Source organism: Sitophilus oryzae, unplaced genomic scaffold (assembly GCF_002938485.1).
Source record: "Sitophilus oryzae breed Bouriz unplaced genomic scaffold, Soryzae_2.0 scaffold_494_pilon_pilon, whole genome shotgun sequence".
NCBI classification, from domain to species: domain Eukaryota; kingdom Metazoa; phylum Arthropoda; class Insecta; order Coleoptera; family Curculionidae; genus Sitophilus; species Sitophilus oryzae.
The window spans coordinates 1,073,108-1,089,330 of record NW_022147078.1 but is presented as its reverse complement, the minus strand read 5'-3'; the positions used below and the strand labels follow the sequence as shown (position 1 = coordinate 1,089,330).

At 30.7% G+C, this 16,223-nt stretch overlaps 2 protein-coding genes across 2 annotated transcripts in view; one reads left to right on the top strand and one right to left on the bottom strand.

The window, feature by feature from the left end:
- LOC115886550 (tissue inhibitor of metalloproteinase) overlaps positions 1-1,134 on the bottom strand; it is a 38,704-nt gene extending 37,570 nt beyond the window's left edge. Inside the window, exon 1 of the mRNA XM_030905773.1 lies at positions 878-1,134. The gene's annotated coding sequence lies outside the window, so the exon portion shown is untranslated. The remainder of the gene's footprint in view (positions 1-877) is intronic.
- Positions 1-11,693, top strand: part of LOC115886549 (synapsin) — a gene marked incomplete at its 5' end in the record, with an annotated part of 55,750 nt that extends 44,057 nt beyond the window's left edge. The window contains 5 exons of the mRNA XM_030905772.1: positions 8,249-8,341; positions 8,401-8,530; positions 10,483-10,643; positions 10,714-10,969; positions 11,118-11,693. Coding sequence (XP_030761632.1) covers positions 8,249-8,341; positions 8,401-8,530; positions 10,483-10,643; positions 10,714-10,969; positions 11,118-11,287 — 810 coding nt within the window. The remainder of the gene's footprint in view (positions 1-8,248; positions 8,342-8,400; positions 8,531-10,482; positions 10,644-10,713; positions 10,970-11,117) is intronic.
- Positions 11,694-16,223: the final 4,530 nt, after the last annotated feature.

The window sequence follows — 16,223 nt, the reverse complement described above, 5'->3', positions numbered from 1 at the left end:
TATGGGAAATGTTATCGATCGTCATTTCCAAGGCAACTGGACGCCGTTTTTTTTTCTATTCATACGGTATTCGATATACAGTATGTCCCCGGATTGTCTTTACAAGAGGAAACACTTTTTTATTATAGACAATACGAGGAAAAATACATTCTTTATAATTGTTTTTGCTTGTTCTAAAATTATTAATCCTATATATACTTTTCCAAATTTCCATACCATTTTAGAGAAAATTAGAAATAAATATGGTTTAATTTCTTCAAAGTCCTAAAAATCCAAAAAGCAATTCTGTGGTAATATAATTCCGTTTTCATTCTTTGATAGATTATTATTGGTAGAATTTTAATTAACATATATTTTGGTGTTTTAAGAATTTTTTTGGTGTTTTTTTCTAATAATCTCTAAAACGGCATGGAAATTTAGAAAATTATAAACGGCATTCCATTTTTGAACAAGCAAAAATTTTTATGAAAAGTGCATTTTTCTCAAAATATTAATAATAAAAAAGTAACACTTTCAGTTTTTTTTATTTAATAATTTTAGTGTATTATTTTTAATTTTTCAGTGTATAATTAATTATACACTGAAAAAATTATACCTCTAATCATAATTTTATAGCAAAATAAAACACTAATTCTCCATAATACACTATCGAATACACCAAAATACTTCACGTTTAAACACAAAACGCGCGTTTCGCTAACCATGTTAGCATCATCAGCATTATTAAAACTGACTTTAAAAATAAATTGTTTTGGTGTATTGTCTTAATTAGTGTTTAATTTTGCTGTTGTAACACCAAAGGTTCCAACCCTTAACTGTAATCATTATTTTATCAAAAAAAATCAAATACAAGTAATAATCAACTGTTGAAACTTACTGTAACTTTCTTATCCTTGTTTTTTTTTAAGAAACAACTCACTCCAACTCACTGTAAGATCAAAAAATCTCTAAAAAAACGATTTAACTGCCATAAGCGACAAAAAAAAAACCAATAAAACCGAACCAAAAATCAAATATCGATTTTTGTATCGATCTAGAGAGCGGCGCCGGTTTAAATCGCGCGTTTCTGACTAAAATCGCCGGAAAAAAAACGACGATCGACTGCAAACAGACGATTCACACAGCGCACTGCGACGCAAACCAAACACCGGTACTCGCGACTTAGATTAAAGTTATAAAAAGTCGGCCGGTACTTTCCACCACTACCGAAAGTACTGTGTGATTTTTAGGCGCCGGGAACTCAGAGTAATGATATGGGAGTGAATTGGAATGAAAAAAGCACCACTGATTAAGTTGTAAATGGTACCCATCTGAAACAAGTACACAAAATAGTATATTGGACAATTAATTATTTTATCCAACTGCCGCTACTTATACAGACAATACTCACATATATCTCTCTCTCTTCAGTCCTGACCCCCATTAGGGAGTGTAGTGGTCAGCGTAACATCATGGATGATTTTTCTCCATGCGCCTCTGTCTTTTGTCATCTCGATGACATCGTGCATTGGCTTGCTACAGCTAGTCGTGATCTGGTCCATAGAGAAAGTTAATAGTTTAGAGAGTGGTGAATCGCGTGGTAAAATGTTGGGAGATTGCGCTTTTAGCGCCCTCTACTTGGCTACAGGTACGAACTATGAAAGAGCGGGAGATTTAAATTATTATTATACTTATTATTTTTAAGGCAATTAAAACTAAGAGTGCCCTTAACCAAAAAGGTGAAGGGAGATTGCGCTTTTAGCGCCCTCTATGGCTACAGGTACGAACTATGAAAGAGCGGGAGATTTAAATTATTATTATACTTATTATTTTTAAGGCAATTAAAACTAAGAGTGCCCTAAAAAAACAGTGATATAAATGGAGATACCTACTCAAATTTTATATTATCATGATACTAAAGGATATAAATACAGCATTTATAATCCTTTTACACCTTTTTATTCAAAGTCTTACACGCTAATATAAAATTTGACTATCTCCATTTATTTCACTATTTTTGGTTAAGGGCACTCTTAATTTTAATTTTCCTTTTTTTATGGGAAAACGATTAAATGGGAAGAATTGAATGGGAATGGAAACAATGACCAATTATTGTATTTTGTGTTAATTTATAATACCCCTACTCTACTAAATATCTAGCTACATTGTACTTACAGTTAAATAGCTACATTGTACTAGTTATATCCATATTTACAGTTTTATGATGGCTATTATTTTATTTCAACGTGCTACCAATTGATTCGCTCCGACTTGAGTACTTACTATACCTCGAGATGGCTCCAGGAATTATTTATCTTTACAGGCCTAGAATATGAAGATTCACAGTAGAATTTTTGGTTTTACTACCTATTAGAAACAAACCTACCCCCCTACATCAAGGGACATACAATTATGCCTTGTTCTCGGCCATGATATTCCTTCCATTCTATATCCAACATCCAACTTAGCAGACCTTCTGGTTCACAACAGGGCCTAGACTGGCCGGATGATATTTTAACAGAATAGCCCTTGATATCTCCTTCACACTTTTATTTAATAATTAAATAGGAGGGCTGGATGGTATAATTTCTAGAAAGAATAGCCTGTGAAATAAAAACTTCTGCATGGACATTACCTTTCTTACCTTTGTCTGCTATTTTTTAATAAAAAACAACTGTTTAGTTTGCACAAAAATAAAATTAACAATCAAAAATATCTTAAAAAATGATCAAGCCTTGTACTACGCCGCGTGCCGGTTTTTGAACAAACAACAAACAAAAGAATGAGGTTAGCGGCGTTGCCAATGTCAATTTTCTAAACTACCCAAAAATCTAAATAAATTCTCCAATTTGGGGAGAAAAATGTCCCGATTCACCAAAAATTCCCCATATGATTATTTTAACAAAAAAAAAATAATTTTAATAAAAATACAATATTTATTATATATGTTAGAGAGATTAAACTGTAAATTACCTCCTTGTTTTTTAATCCCTTCCCTAGTAGTCATTAAATAATTTGAGGTCACTAAATTTTCTTTCAACTGAAGCATTTGCAAAGGGAAGCACAAGTAAAAAGCAGATTATAATTTTTAAGTTGGGAAAGATATATCGTCCCGCTCCATTTTTAAAGCTAAAAATTTTACGCCATTTTCAATCAGCAATAAAATGTTGAAACTCCCCTTATATTCGCCCCCTATTGCTAAAATCCCCACAAAACTCCCAATCGGCTCCGGATTCCCCAAAATTTGGGGAATTCCCCACAAATTGACAACGCTGGAGGTTAGCGTGTTCTTTCTGAATGTGCTAAGACTAACGGACTAGTGTCGAAACCTATGGTCGAAACACAGATAGCTAGATGGACGTATTTCGGCACTTGCGTCGATGCGCTACAGGTACATTTGCCTGCGCGTCGTATGTCTTCTGGCAGTCTTTTAATTTTTCTGTTTGTCTATGATCTGGTCTATCCATCGAGTTGGAGAGCGGCCACGTGGTCTACGTCCCTCCACCTTGCCTTGAATTATGAGTCTTTCCATATTGTCCGGACTTTTCCTCATTATATGTCCAAAAAATTTTAGTTGTTTTAGACGGATTTTACAGGAAAGCCTGTTAGTAATATTAAGTTCATTTATAATGGAAACGTTTGTACGGCGTTCAGTCCATGGGATACGGAGCATACGTCTATAACAATACATATCGGTAGCATTGATCTTCTTACGTTCCGCCTGCCTGAGAGTCCACGATTCGCAGCCATACGTCAATATTGGGAGTACCAAACAGTTGGCTAGCCGGTTTTTGACGACTCTTGATATCTGGCGGTCTTTCCAGATCTTGGTCAGTCTCCCAACAGCTACCTTTGCCATGTTGCACCTACGCTTCACCTCTTCTTCCGATGTGCCTGTATTTGTCAATATGTTGATCCCAGGTATACGTATGACTTAACGACTTCAAAGCGGTCGATATGACTTATATTTGGATGGTTGCTATGTTGCCTATCAACTATCATGATTTTGGTTTTTTGTGTATTTAGTTCCAGACCGAGCCGATTGCTTTCGTTTTCTACCCTATTTACTAAATTGATTAGCTCTTCTTGACTGCTAGCGAGTAGTGCTGTATCATCTGCAAAGCGTAGATTATTTATTTTTGGCCATTTATTGAAATGCCTCCTTCCCATGTTTCTAGTGACCTTCTCATTATGTATTCTCCGTATATGTTAAATAGTTGAGGAGACAATATACACCCCTGTCTGACTCCTTGATTGAGGGAAAATTCCTTTGAAGCTGAATCCAGTATTCTAACTGATCCTGAAGTGGGTGATACAACTGGATGATAAGTGAAATAAGGTATTGCGGTACCCCCACTTCCTTTAAGATTTTCCACAAGTGCCATCTGACTTTATCGAAAGCTTTTTTATAGCCTACGAAACAAATATAAAGAGAGATGTTGAATTCACTTGCTTTCTCTATGATTTGGCGCATATTCAGAAGATGTTTCCGAGTGCCTCTGCCCTTGGTGAAACCTGTTTGTTCTGCTGGAATTTTCTTTCTAGAAAAGCTTTCAGTCTTTCATTTATAATTTGCAACATTACTTTACTGGCATGTGACATGAGGGAAATTGTACGATAGTTGCTGCACTTATGTATGCTCCCTTTCTTGTGGAGAGTGACAATGGTGGAGTGTGTCCAGTCGTCGGGCCATTCTTCTGGTCCTCCTACTCACATGTATACATGCATATAAAATAAATGATAACACACGCGTGAGTTTTTGAAGTTATAACACACTCATGTGTTAAACTTCAAAGCCACACCATTTATAGGAATTACTAGCGTGTACCCGCAACTGCGTTCGCGTCGAATTAATCATTTGTAATGGTGATGATGAAGCAAAGCAAGAATTTCCATTAACATACAAACTGGATAAAATTTTCTCACATTTGTCAGCATGAGAAAAAACAATATGGCGATATTATTATATAACTTGGTAATATTTGAGAGGTAGTTTCATCTCGTTGGAATTTAACTTTCGATAAATCCGTTTGCCAAAAATAAGCTTTTTACGTCAAGCAGTTTAAGCAGAATCGTGGTTAAACAATTACTTTCTATATGTAAAAAAACAAAATAAATTATGCGTGTCACAGCGTTTTCCCGAAAGACTAACCGTTTTTTAAATAACAAATATTGTAATATTTGAGGGGCGTTTTCACCCTCTTAGAATTCGAGTTTCGAAAAAATCCCTTCTTATCGAACCTCTACACCCTAAAGCCAATCCGTTTTCCAAAAATCAGCTTTTTACGTCAAGCGCTTTAAGCAGGATCGTGATTAATCAATGACCAGATTTTTTCAAACACACTGTATACATTTTTAAAAAATCTTACAATATGTAAAAAACAAAATAAAATATACGTGTTTAAGCGTTTTTTCGAAAATTCGACAATTTTTTAAATAAAAAATATTGTAATATTTGAGGGGTGGTTTTACCCCCTTGGAACTGGAATTTCGAAAAATCCCTTCTTATCGAACCTCTCTACACCCTAGAATCAACCTGTATGCCAAAATTGAGCTTCTTACGTTGAGTGGTTCGAGCAGGATCGTGATTAATCGTAACATCTCTTGTACTAATTGGTTTATTTTTCTGCCAGAAACATTAATAAAGAATGTCCAGTCGTTTTTAAATTGTCAACGGTCAAAAAACGCGACGAAAGCTATATAAATCGAAGTTTAGTCTTTTAAAATTACAATAAAACGCTGCCTGGGTGCTCCACCTTCTATTGTCCCCATTCAAATGGGTCCCAAATACCACCGAAATATGACACAGGTCTAATTAGGAAAGTGAACTCGCTCGTGACGGACATTTCATTTGTTTTCGGGTATAACGAGCCCACTAGATTTCGAACCAGCTATGAGTTGAATCAATCAAATTAGCGCTAGAGTTGTACACAAGAGAATTAAAAAAAAATTCTATTTTATGTCGTTTTGGTTTGACCTGATAATTTGATTTTTATAAATATCTATTGTATTTCATTCTTACCTGCACCAATACAATTTTTTTTGCAAGAAATGCATTATTTAACATTTATACATAGGCGGCCGATTTAAATTAAGTAATCAAAACAATCAAATCATTTATTCGACGTCAAATTTTGGTTATTGGCTATTCCAAGCTAGTTTTTGTGTGTAGAATTATTGCATAAGTGAATCAAAAATATTAACAACTCTGATTGATAGGAAATCTAAATACTTACACAGGTTTATTATGGGTGCAATAATTTATTAATACCGTGCTGGCAACTGTTACTTTTGGGTCGGCATGGGACATCGTTAGGGTGTCATTTTTTTTTATAAAGAGAAAAAAAAGCAGTAATCGCGATAATTTAAAAACTCAACTTTTTAACTACTAACAGGCCATAATTTCAAGATCGGATATTTTACAATATGTTTACATAAGAAAAATTCGATAAGATTGTTTTTTCCATTCAAAAATTGTAAACAATCCATCCATTTACTTTTAGAGCATAGCAATTTTCAGCAATCGTGTAATTTTTTTATTGATAAAGATTTTCACATACTGTCTACAAAAAAATACAGCAGAAATATTAACAAAGTTCTTCAAAAAAACTACAATCTATTATTTCTAATAGATTTCGAGATATCGATTTTTGATTTCTTTTTGAGTTCTAATAGCGCGACCACTATCGAATACCCACTCAATTCCACTTATTTTTACCAAAAATGCCAGTGTTTCTAGCTTGCATTTAAAAAAATTGAAGCTATAGGGAAAATTACAACGACTCGTTAATAAATAAACGAATTAAGTATCACGAGACGTAATTAAATCGTGAAGCTGAACGCATGACGTACACCTTTCCCTAGAACTTTAAGTACTGACAGAGGCAGACAGAGGTATTAGCTTTGTTCGGGTTCTTGTTATTACCGATTCTGAACCGTCCTAGAACTTGCAGCGCATGCGCAAATGCAATAATGTCTGTAATATTAATATCTCAATATATGTGTATAAGAAGAAAAAAAATATTGATAATATTAAAGACGTGACAACATAGGCTGGATGAGGAAGGCTCGGTCGACTGTACGCAGAAGTAAACATGTGTACAAAAAAGATTGTTTGACCGCGTTGAGATGTTTTGATGGTTTATTTCATACGTTTGGCAACGTGTTTAGTGTCCTCTCTTTGTTCAGTACATTATAAACGCATTGTACTCTTCTTACATACGGAAATCTCGACCCATGACAGCCCTTAGTATATCATGACATAAAAGTAATAATAAATTTAAAAAATAACTCTTTTAAACTAGGTTGATTCATGTTAAAAAGAGTATAAAATATTTTCAGAAAGCTCATAATAAGACAAATAAAATAAAAAATAATATAGAGGGTGTCTCATTTTAAAAGACATAATACTACTCATGTATCCAAAATGACAGCTCCAGCGAAAAACTAGTTACGCCACTGGATTCTATGTGAAAAACTCTAGGGAATTCAGTTTTCACCTTTTCGATAAATTGTAGGATAACCGAGTTACGAGGGGTGTCAAAAAATATAAAATTTTGAAAAAAACTAAGAAAACTAGGACAAATCTGTTTGTAGCATTTTTAGTTTCATAAAAAAGTACAGTGATGTAAAAAACGGCATCTTTGTATGTCTATATTTATAAACGAGAGACCCCATACAGGGTGTTTCAGAATAAGTGTTCAATATTTTACAGGGTCTAGTATTTATAAGGTAAAAAGTTCTTCCTATAAACATGTGTTCTAAAATGCTTCGTTTTTGAGATACAGGGTATCAAAGTTTTAAGAAAAAAATTGTATTTTATATATTCGGAGCCATTCCAGATTCAGTCTTTTCGCAAAAACTCTAGACTAAAGAATAATAAAATCAAATTTCTAAAAATATGTTCTTACTACAAAACAGAAATTTTTGGAATACTTTTAATAATTTAGAGTGTTTTAAAAATACCGTCTTTGAAATAAACAAAAAACTAAGACCGTTCAAAGTACTATATTTTCTACCAAATAAAGTACAAAAATACATACGGGGTCATTTAGAAATCAAAAGTTGTAGTCATTTCCGGTGAAACAGGAAGTGACAGAAACTAATTGAATACGTCAATCAATCCTGATTTATGTCATTTACTAACATACCAAATCTCGTTTTTTTATCTGAAAAAATAAAGGAGTTATAGTTGTGAGTTAATTTTAAGAAACGTCTGGTATATTAGGACATTTTCATTGAAAATAAACGTGATTTTCTTCTATTTCAGATTAGTTCTACCAGATTTCCTGTTGTTGTGAAAATCGGGCACGCTCACGGTGGTTTGGGAAAAGTAAAAGTGGAAAATTTGATAGATTTTCAGGTAAAAAACAACAAAAAAAATATAGTTTTATTTTTTTAATATATTTTTGTGTTTTTTAGGATATAGCTAGTGTAGTAGCTGTAGCTAACACTTATTGTACCGTTGAACCGTACATAGATTCTAAGTACGACATCCACGTGCAAAAAATCGGAACTAACTACAAAGCGTTCATGAGGAAATCCATCTCTGGTTTGTATCTATAAGCATGAAAACTTTTTTGTCACTGATTTATTTAAAAAATTAAATTTCTACCATTTTTTATTCTTTACAGTTGCTATCTGTCATTTTAATGTAAAAGTAAATTGTTTTTCCATCAATTTTTGGATGTGGTCTGTTCAAATTGTCTCTTTTTCTGCTGGACAGACTATAGTAACAATCTCAAGAGAAAAAAATGCATAAATGTATTACTAGTGGAGTGCCCAGAGACTTTTACCTCGGAATTCAATTACTGTGAATGTATTAATGGGAAACCTTCTGTATTGTGTTTTATAGAAAAAATACTAAAATGTTTACCCATTTTTTTTCGTTGCTTTTAATTTTTTATTTTAGTAATTTTAGTAAATTCTTAATTATTTCCTTCTTAATATTTTGATTTTTTTAATTCTTTTTCTAAGTAAATTTATTGAAATAAATAAATCTAATGCGTAAGCTATACCTACTCTTCTTATATTCTAATCATTAAAATTTTGATTGAAATCGAATTATACAGGGTGGCGCGTCAGATACGACGCGGTTTTTGCAAGGAGAACAAAAGTTTACATTGAAGTGAAATTTTCTGAGCTTAGGTAAGTCAATTTAAAGTATTTTCTAAACTTATGTAGAGTTCTACAGGGTGTCCCCAAAAAAAGTTACACATCAAAGTTATGTTTTTTGTAAGGGAACACCCTATATATTATTTGTTTTTTGGATTCTAGTAAAAAAATAAAGGTTTGTTTTATTAGAAAAGTATATGACTAAAATGTATAGTTTTTGAAATACATTCACCGGCACGAAAAATGGGCACCTTAAAACTTTGATCTATTTTAAAGGTTAATATATTTTATTTTAATGGGCCGATTTTGATGATTTTTTAAGCAGTGTGTTGCCAAATTATTTGACTTTTTAGTATCTTTTTCTAAATTAAAAATGAAACTCCCCATCTGTTAATTATACGAGGGAAAACAAAATGTTGATATTTTTTATGAAACTTTGAAACACCCTGTGAAATATGTTAAAACAGCAAGAAATTTAAAAATTATTTTATCATCTAGATACATCCTTTCTCGATGGTTTGTTTTTTGGTTCATCTCATTAACTTTATTTTTGTTGGAAATATTTGGTTTTAAAGAAGGCACTAACATTTTTCGTAATTTTTACATGCCAAAGACCATGCCTTTGCTTTTGGGCCTAGTCAACACATCTAGTAAGTTCTGGTCCCGAAGCAGGCCTTCTTAACATAAGATTTGCTTCATTTAATCTTCTTCTTGTAGTCCGTTAGTTAAAATGTACGGTTCTTAAGTGCAATTCATTATCAATTTGAAAAGCTGGCAAACGGCGGTTTTTTAGCGATAACCTTACAATAAGTCGATCGTCTCGATTAGAGGTTCTCATACGAAGGTTCCTGGACGTCTATATTGACATTCTCATGGACGTGGTCATAATTCAAAGACCATTTAATATACTCTATGGTATTAAGGTATTTTTGGAACCAGAATTTTATAGCAAATTGACTAAACTTGAATAAATAAATCATATATATTTGACTCACCCTGTATATCTATAAAAATGTTTTTGAAATGTGAACTACTATTAAACATATATTTTGTAAAAGGTTTGGAGTGAAAATCTCAAATAGGAATCCTGATATAGAGCTTTTCCGGAAAACGGAGCCATCTTGTATGTATGCATTTGTATATGTGTGTGTATATTTAAATACTAAAGTGAAAGCAACGAATTTAAATGGGTAAACTTTGTAATATATCTTATTAACAATACAATGCAAAATTTTTTATAAAAATTCGTTCACAGTAAATGAATTCCGAGGTTTGTATCTCATAAGGGCTTAAAGCACTCCACTATACATAACATGAAATGGATCTAAAGAGTTACTTAATTCTATTTTGCGAATAAAACCTCTTTGACTGACTCCTCATTTTCTTTAGGTTGTTGGAAAACCAACACAGGTTCAGCAATGCTGGAACAAATTTCTATGCCAGAAAGATACAAAACTTGGATAGATGAAGTATCAGATCTGTTTGATGGTCTCGACATCTGTGCTCTTGAAGTTGTCGTGGGTAAAGACGGAAAAGAATACATCATAGAAGTAAATATAGAGTCGTTTGAAGTTCAATAAGAAACATCCTTCCTAAATTGACAACTGGTTTCATTTCTAGGTCAATGACAGTGCTTTGACACTTCTCGGAGACACCCAAGAAGAGGACAGAAGACACATCGCTGACTTGGTGGTGTCCAGAATGCAAGCCATTTGCAGACCTAGGACTCCTCCGGCTGGCGAAGAACCAGTACCTCCTCCGGTGGGTCCTAGAGGTATTCTGAGCAGTATCAGCAGTCTGACCCACTCAGATACCCCACCTCAAAGTGCTTCTGATCATCCGTCGCTAGGCAGTGTTGGCAGAAGAGATAGTCAAGGTAAATTGGAATAGTAGACTGTAGATTGTATGGGATCTATTGAGTTATAACTCATCATACAGGCTCAGGGCTTTGACAAAAGAGGACTTTATTTTCTTTGCCTAATTTTGAGTCTATTATCAGCTAATATAAACGTTTTGCTTTGCAGCTTCTCAATCCAGCACTATCAGCAGTGCACCCAGCACTGGTAGACTCCCAGATCCACCACCCAGACCGTTCCAAAGACAAGGTAGTCAACAGGCATCCATCACGGAAGACAGCGAAGATACCATGAAGAACTTAAGAAAAACTTTTGCCGGCATTTTTGGTGACATGTAATTCAAAATTCCAAAATTTTGTTAGTTTTATTTTTGTTTAAGTGTATTACCGAATAATGTAAAGTGTTTAGATTAGATTTCAGTTGAGTTTTGAGGAGATGTGCACAAAAAAATCGATAAGAGTTAAGGTTGGTTGGTTTCATATCCTGGGTATTAAAAAAAAACTTTTTTTGTAAGAATAGTCAAACTCCAGTCCATGTACGCATACTTTCTCAAGATAAATTTTGACTATATCTATTATATATTGGTTAATTCTGATATTTACTCATAATATATTCTTTCAAAACCTTCGATTTGGCAAAATATATCTATCGTTTTTCTAGGTTTCAACCAACTAGAATAAAAAACATTATTCTCTGATTCTAAAGCCATTTTAAATTATTGTTATTGCATATCAATTTTATTAATATAAATATACGGTATATATTAGTTAATTATTTTATTTTTATAATAAATATAAGTATGTACGTATATTTTTTTAAGTAATTTTGAAGGCTTAATTTGTTTATTTCAATGATGTACTTAAGAATAAAACAATTAAACCAATATCCGATTGAAAAACAAGTTTACATAAAAAAATGAACAAAACATTATCGACATACCGAATACAACTTTCTCCAAGTTCAAGAATCAAACAAAAACAATAAGTGTTTTTGGTCTGGTTATATACAGGGTGTTTATAATGATTGGAATTATATGTTAGTATTTTTTTTCGGAAATTCATACCTTTGATAAAAATCTATTTAGAAAAAAAACTCTAATTTTTCAAATCTTTGCTCAATTGAGTTTTCATTCAACTATGCCGTTATTAGTTAGTAATTAAATACAGGGTTGTGAGAAAGTTGTAAACAACATATTTACATTGTATAACTACTTTAATAACAGTCTTATGACATGCAGAAGTTTTATTAAGAATAAAAATTTCTGAGAAACTAAAAAATTAGTGTTTTCCTATATATATCCAATCATTTTGAACATACCGTATGATTAAAAAAGAATGCTACCTACTCTCTGAAAATAAAAAAATGCTAAATCCATGTTTATTACTTTTTATGTGTGTATATTCGGGCTTTAAATAAAATAAAAATAACATATATGCTAAGCAATACCTTTAAATTGTGAAAAAAACACTGTTATACACTGCCTGTGGCAAGGATTGCGTATTATTTGTTAGTGTTTTTAGTGTTTTAAATTTTAAAAGACAAAAATTTTGTAAATGGTAAATATATTTCTTTTGCAGAGATTTGTCGTATACTAATATACCTGCACTTATTTAAAACACACCCTGTATATTAGATTGATAACCCATAACAAATTATAATAATAAACATATTTTAATTAGGTAATTTTTTTATTATAGTGAAAAATTTTAAAACGATTTTTTTAACCGTTTGAATATGATTTTACAATATTTTATTTGATAGAATTTACAAAAAATACGCAATGCCTTTTTGTTATAATAATTAACTTAAGTAGAACTGTAATTTTAAGAGTTCCCCGTGTCTGTTGAAAAGCTATGTTTAAATAAACATTTTACAAGATATATCATATTATGGTGCAGTAGTTTTGTTAAGTTTTTTATTTGTTAATATTTTGTACTTGTTAGACGTATATAAACAAAAGACAATATTAAATATATTTTCTTGCTTCAAAAAATGTATTTATAAAATTATTTTTTCAAAAGCAACGAATTTTTTTGTTTAGTACGTTAAGTTTTAGCTAGATAAAGTTTTTTTTAATTATTCTACAAGGTGTGAATAAATAAATGCTAAAAAATTTCAGAAGATTGCTTTTTTAAAAATTAAAGGCTGTTTTTTTTTGCACTTATTTATTTGCATCCTGTATATTAAACAGTGGGGTAGTTAGATGAGTACTAGCATAGAAACAAATAATAACTTAATGTACAGGGTGTCTCATTTTCGTGTTTTACAGGGTACTATGCCTATAAACAAGATAACAAAAGCATTATTTAACTAAAGATTTTTTAGATTAAGACATTTTTGATCTCTATACTCATAAACGAGAAACCCCATGAAACACACGGAAATAGAACACCCTGTGCATGAAGTAATAAAAAATTCGTTCTTGGCTAGACGCTAATGGCATGTACTCATCTGATTAGCTTTGTCATTAAAAATATGTCCAAAAAAATTAATTTCCTATTGTAAAATATTGTTCTAATATGTCAATTTTCTTAAGTTGTAAGTATGAACGAAAATATTTAATATTATTACTATTATTAATAACTACTATTAGATTTTACATGAGGTAGTTTAATGATAAGAAAAATGTAAAGAATAAATAATAAAACTAAATATGGTAGAATATATAGGGTTGTTCACCACATACGACACGGAGTATTGTAGCGAAACGATGAGATTTTTACAAATTGTAAGTTTTGGGTTCGATGAAGGACTATTAGAGGTACAATTTAAAAATAATTTTACCAGATACAGAGTGTAAAGTTTAAAAGTAAAAAATATCAAAGTTGTATTTTTTTAAATGGAACACCCTGTATATTATTACATTTTTAGTTTCTACGATTAAAATAAAGGCAAATTTGATTAAGGTTTATTATACTTAAACCTTACCGTTTTTGAAATATTTTCAAATTTGTGAAATTGCAGTAAAAATTTTAAGGCTTCATTTCTCCAAGGGTATCAAAGTTTTTAATACTAAATATTTACTGAAGTTTATTTACTGATCAGTTATTGTGTTGCAATAATAATAATACTACCTTATACAGAGTGTCTAAAAATTTATTTTAAATAATTATTAACTTCAAACGGCAATAACTTGTTTAATTTAAATGGAACACCCTCTATATTTTACGAGAATCAGATGCACAATTTAATTGTCTATCAAATTATATTATACCATTTTTTCCTATCTCTTTAAGTTTCCGTAGAAAATGTATTTTCTTGTAATTTAGAACTTATTTATCAATATACCCATGGACTATTGACATTTTAGATTATTTTTAAAGATGAACCAAATTTTTAAAGAGTACAGATACTAATATTGTCGATATAATTAGTTTATTTCATTAAAAAATAAGAAAAATTGTTTAAATATTTATTAAAGAGGATCAATTAATATGATTCCAGTATTCAAACTACATTAACAGACTATTTGCGTTGATTAATAATAATTGCTCCAAATACTAAAAAACTGAATTTTGTATGGGCATTAGACAGTGTGATAAAAAGTAACACCTTAAAAATGATATTTCATTTTTTAATAAATGCTTATTTATAACAACAGAGACTTTAATTTGATAACTTAATATAATATTGATTTCTGACTCAAATCCACATTTATTTATAATAATTTATTAACGAACACAATTAAGTATGTAATTAATTAGTATATGGGCGGAAATAATGGTGTTATATTTAATTAATGGTATACTCTTTTATAAAGATTTAAATAGTTTTCTTTTTGCATACAAATGGGCTAGTAATATTATCGTTTTGCTAAAAACGATAATATTACTAGTCTGTACATTTTGTACATTTGTTGCTTTAAAAACAATCTAAAATGTCAATATTCCATGGATATATTGATAAATGAGGTCTAAATTAAAAGAAAATGCATTTTCTACGAAAACTTGAAGGGATAGGAAAAAAATGGTATAATACAATTTGATAGACAATTAAATTGTGCATCTGATTCTCGTAAAATATACAGGGTGTTCCGTTTAAATTAAACAAGTTATTGCCGTTTGAAGCTAATAATTATTTAAAATAAATTTTTAGACACTCTGTATAAGGTAGTATTATTTTTATTATTGCAACACAATAACTGATCAATAAATAAACTTCATTAAATATTTAGTATTAAAAACTTGATACCCTTGGAGAAATGAAGCTTTAAAATTTTACTGCAATTTCACAAAATTAAAAATATTTCAAAAACGGTAAGGTTTAAGTATAATAAACCTTAATCAAATTTACCTTTATTTTAATCGTAGAAACTAAAAATGTAATAATATACAGGGTGTTCCATTTAAAAAAATACAACTTTGATATTTTTTACTTATTTGGGACACTCTGTATCTTGTAAAATATTTTTAAATTGTAGCTCTAATAGTCCTTCAACGAACCCCAAACTTACAATTTGTAAAAATATCATCGTTTAGCCACAATACTCCGTGTCGTATGTGGTGAACAACCCTGTATACGAGAAAATTTGGTATATATCTTTCTAGTAAGATGTTAGAAATTCGCACACAAACCCTATGTATAGTGCATGATATATATTTTTATTAAGTTCGCGATTTCAGTGAAATATGGTGTAACAAGCAAAAATTATTAAACTCATCACCCCATTATCACCCTGTATATGTTTGAAAATATTTTAAACGTTCTACTATTGCCTGCATATTTTACAAAAAAAGATTGGTAGGTATAAAATTGTCTAATAGAAAATCTGACGAGTTTATTTGAAACAATGGGCCACCCTGTATATTTCCTTCTTTTATAGGTAAGATTACACCTAGCAAATTAGTAAAATTTTTAACAGAAATTAAGTATCTACATACATGAACAATAAAAATATGTTTAACCTAAATTGTTGCATACTGAAACATTTATCACCAAATGCTTTATTTTTGTTATAATTTAAACAATAGAAATATTCTGTTTAGTGGTTTTAACTTTATAGCCAATAAGTGTTTTTATTTAATTGTTATGTTGATAATATGGGGACATAATAATAATAATAATACAAAAAGGTTGTGTAGTTTTGCTTAAAAAATATTTATAATATCAAGTTAAATATATTAACGAGCATACTGTATAGTGTTATATGGATATATTAATAAAGTGATAAAAATTAATTTCTAGTGTTTTTATTTTTTTTATTTTTTTTCATCATTATTCACATTTTGAGCTCTTCCATAAGTACTCCATGCTAACTTAATTCTTCGCTTGATT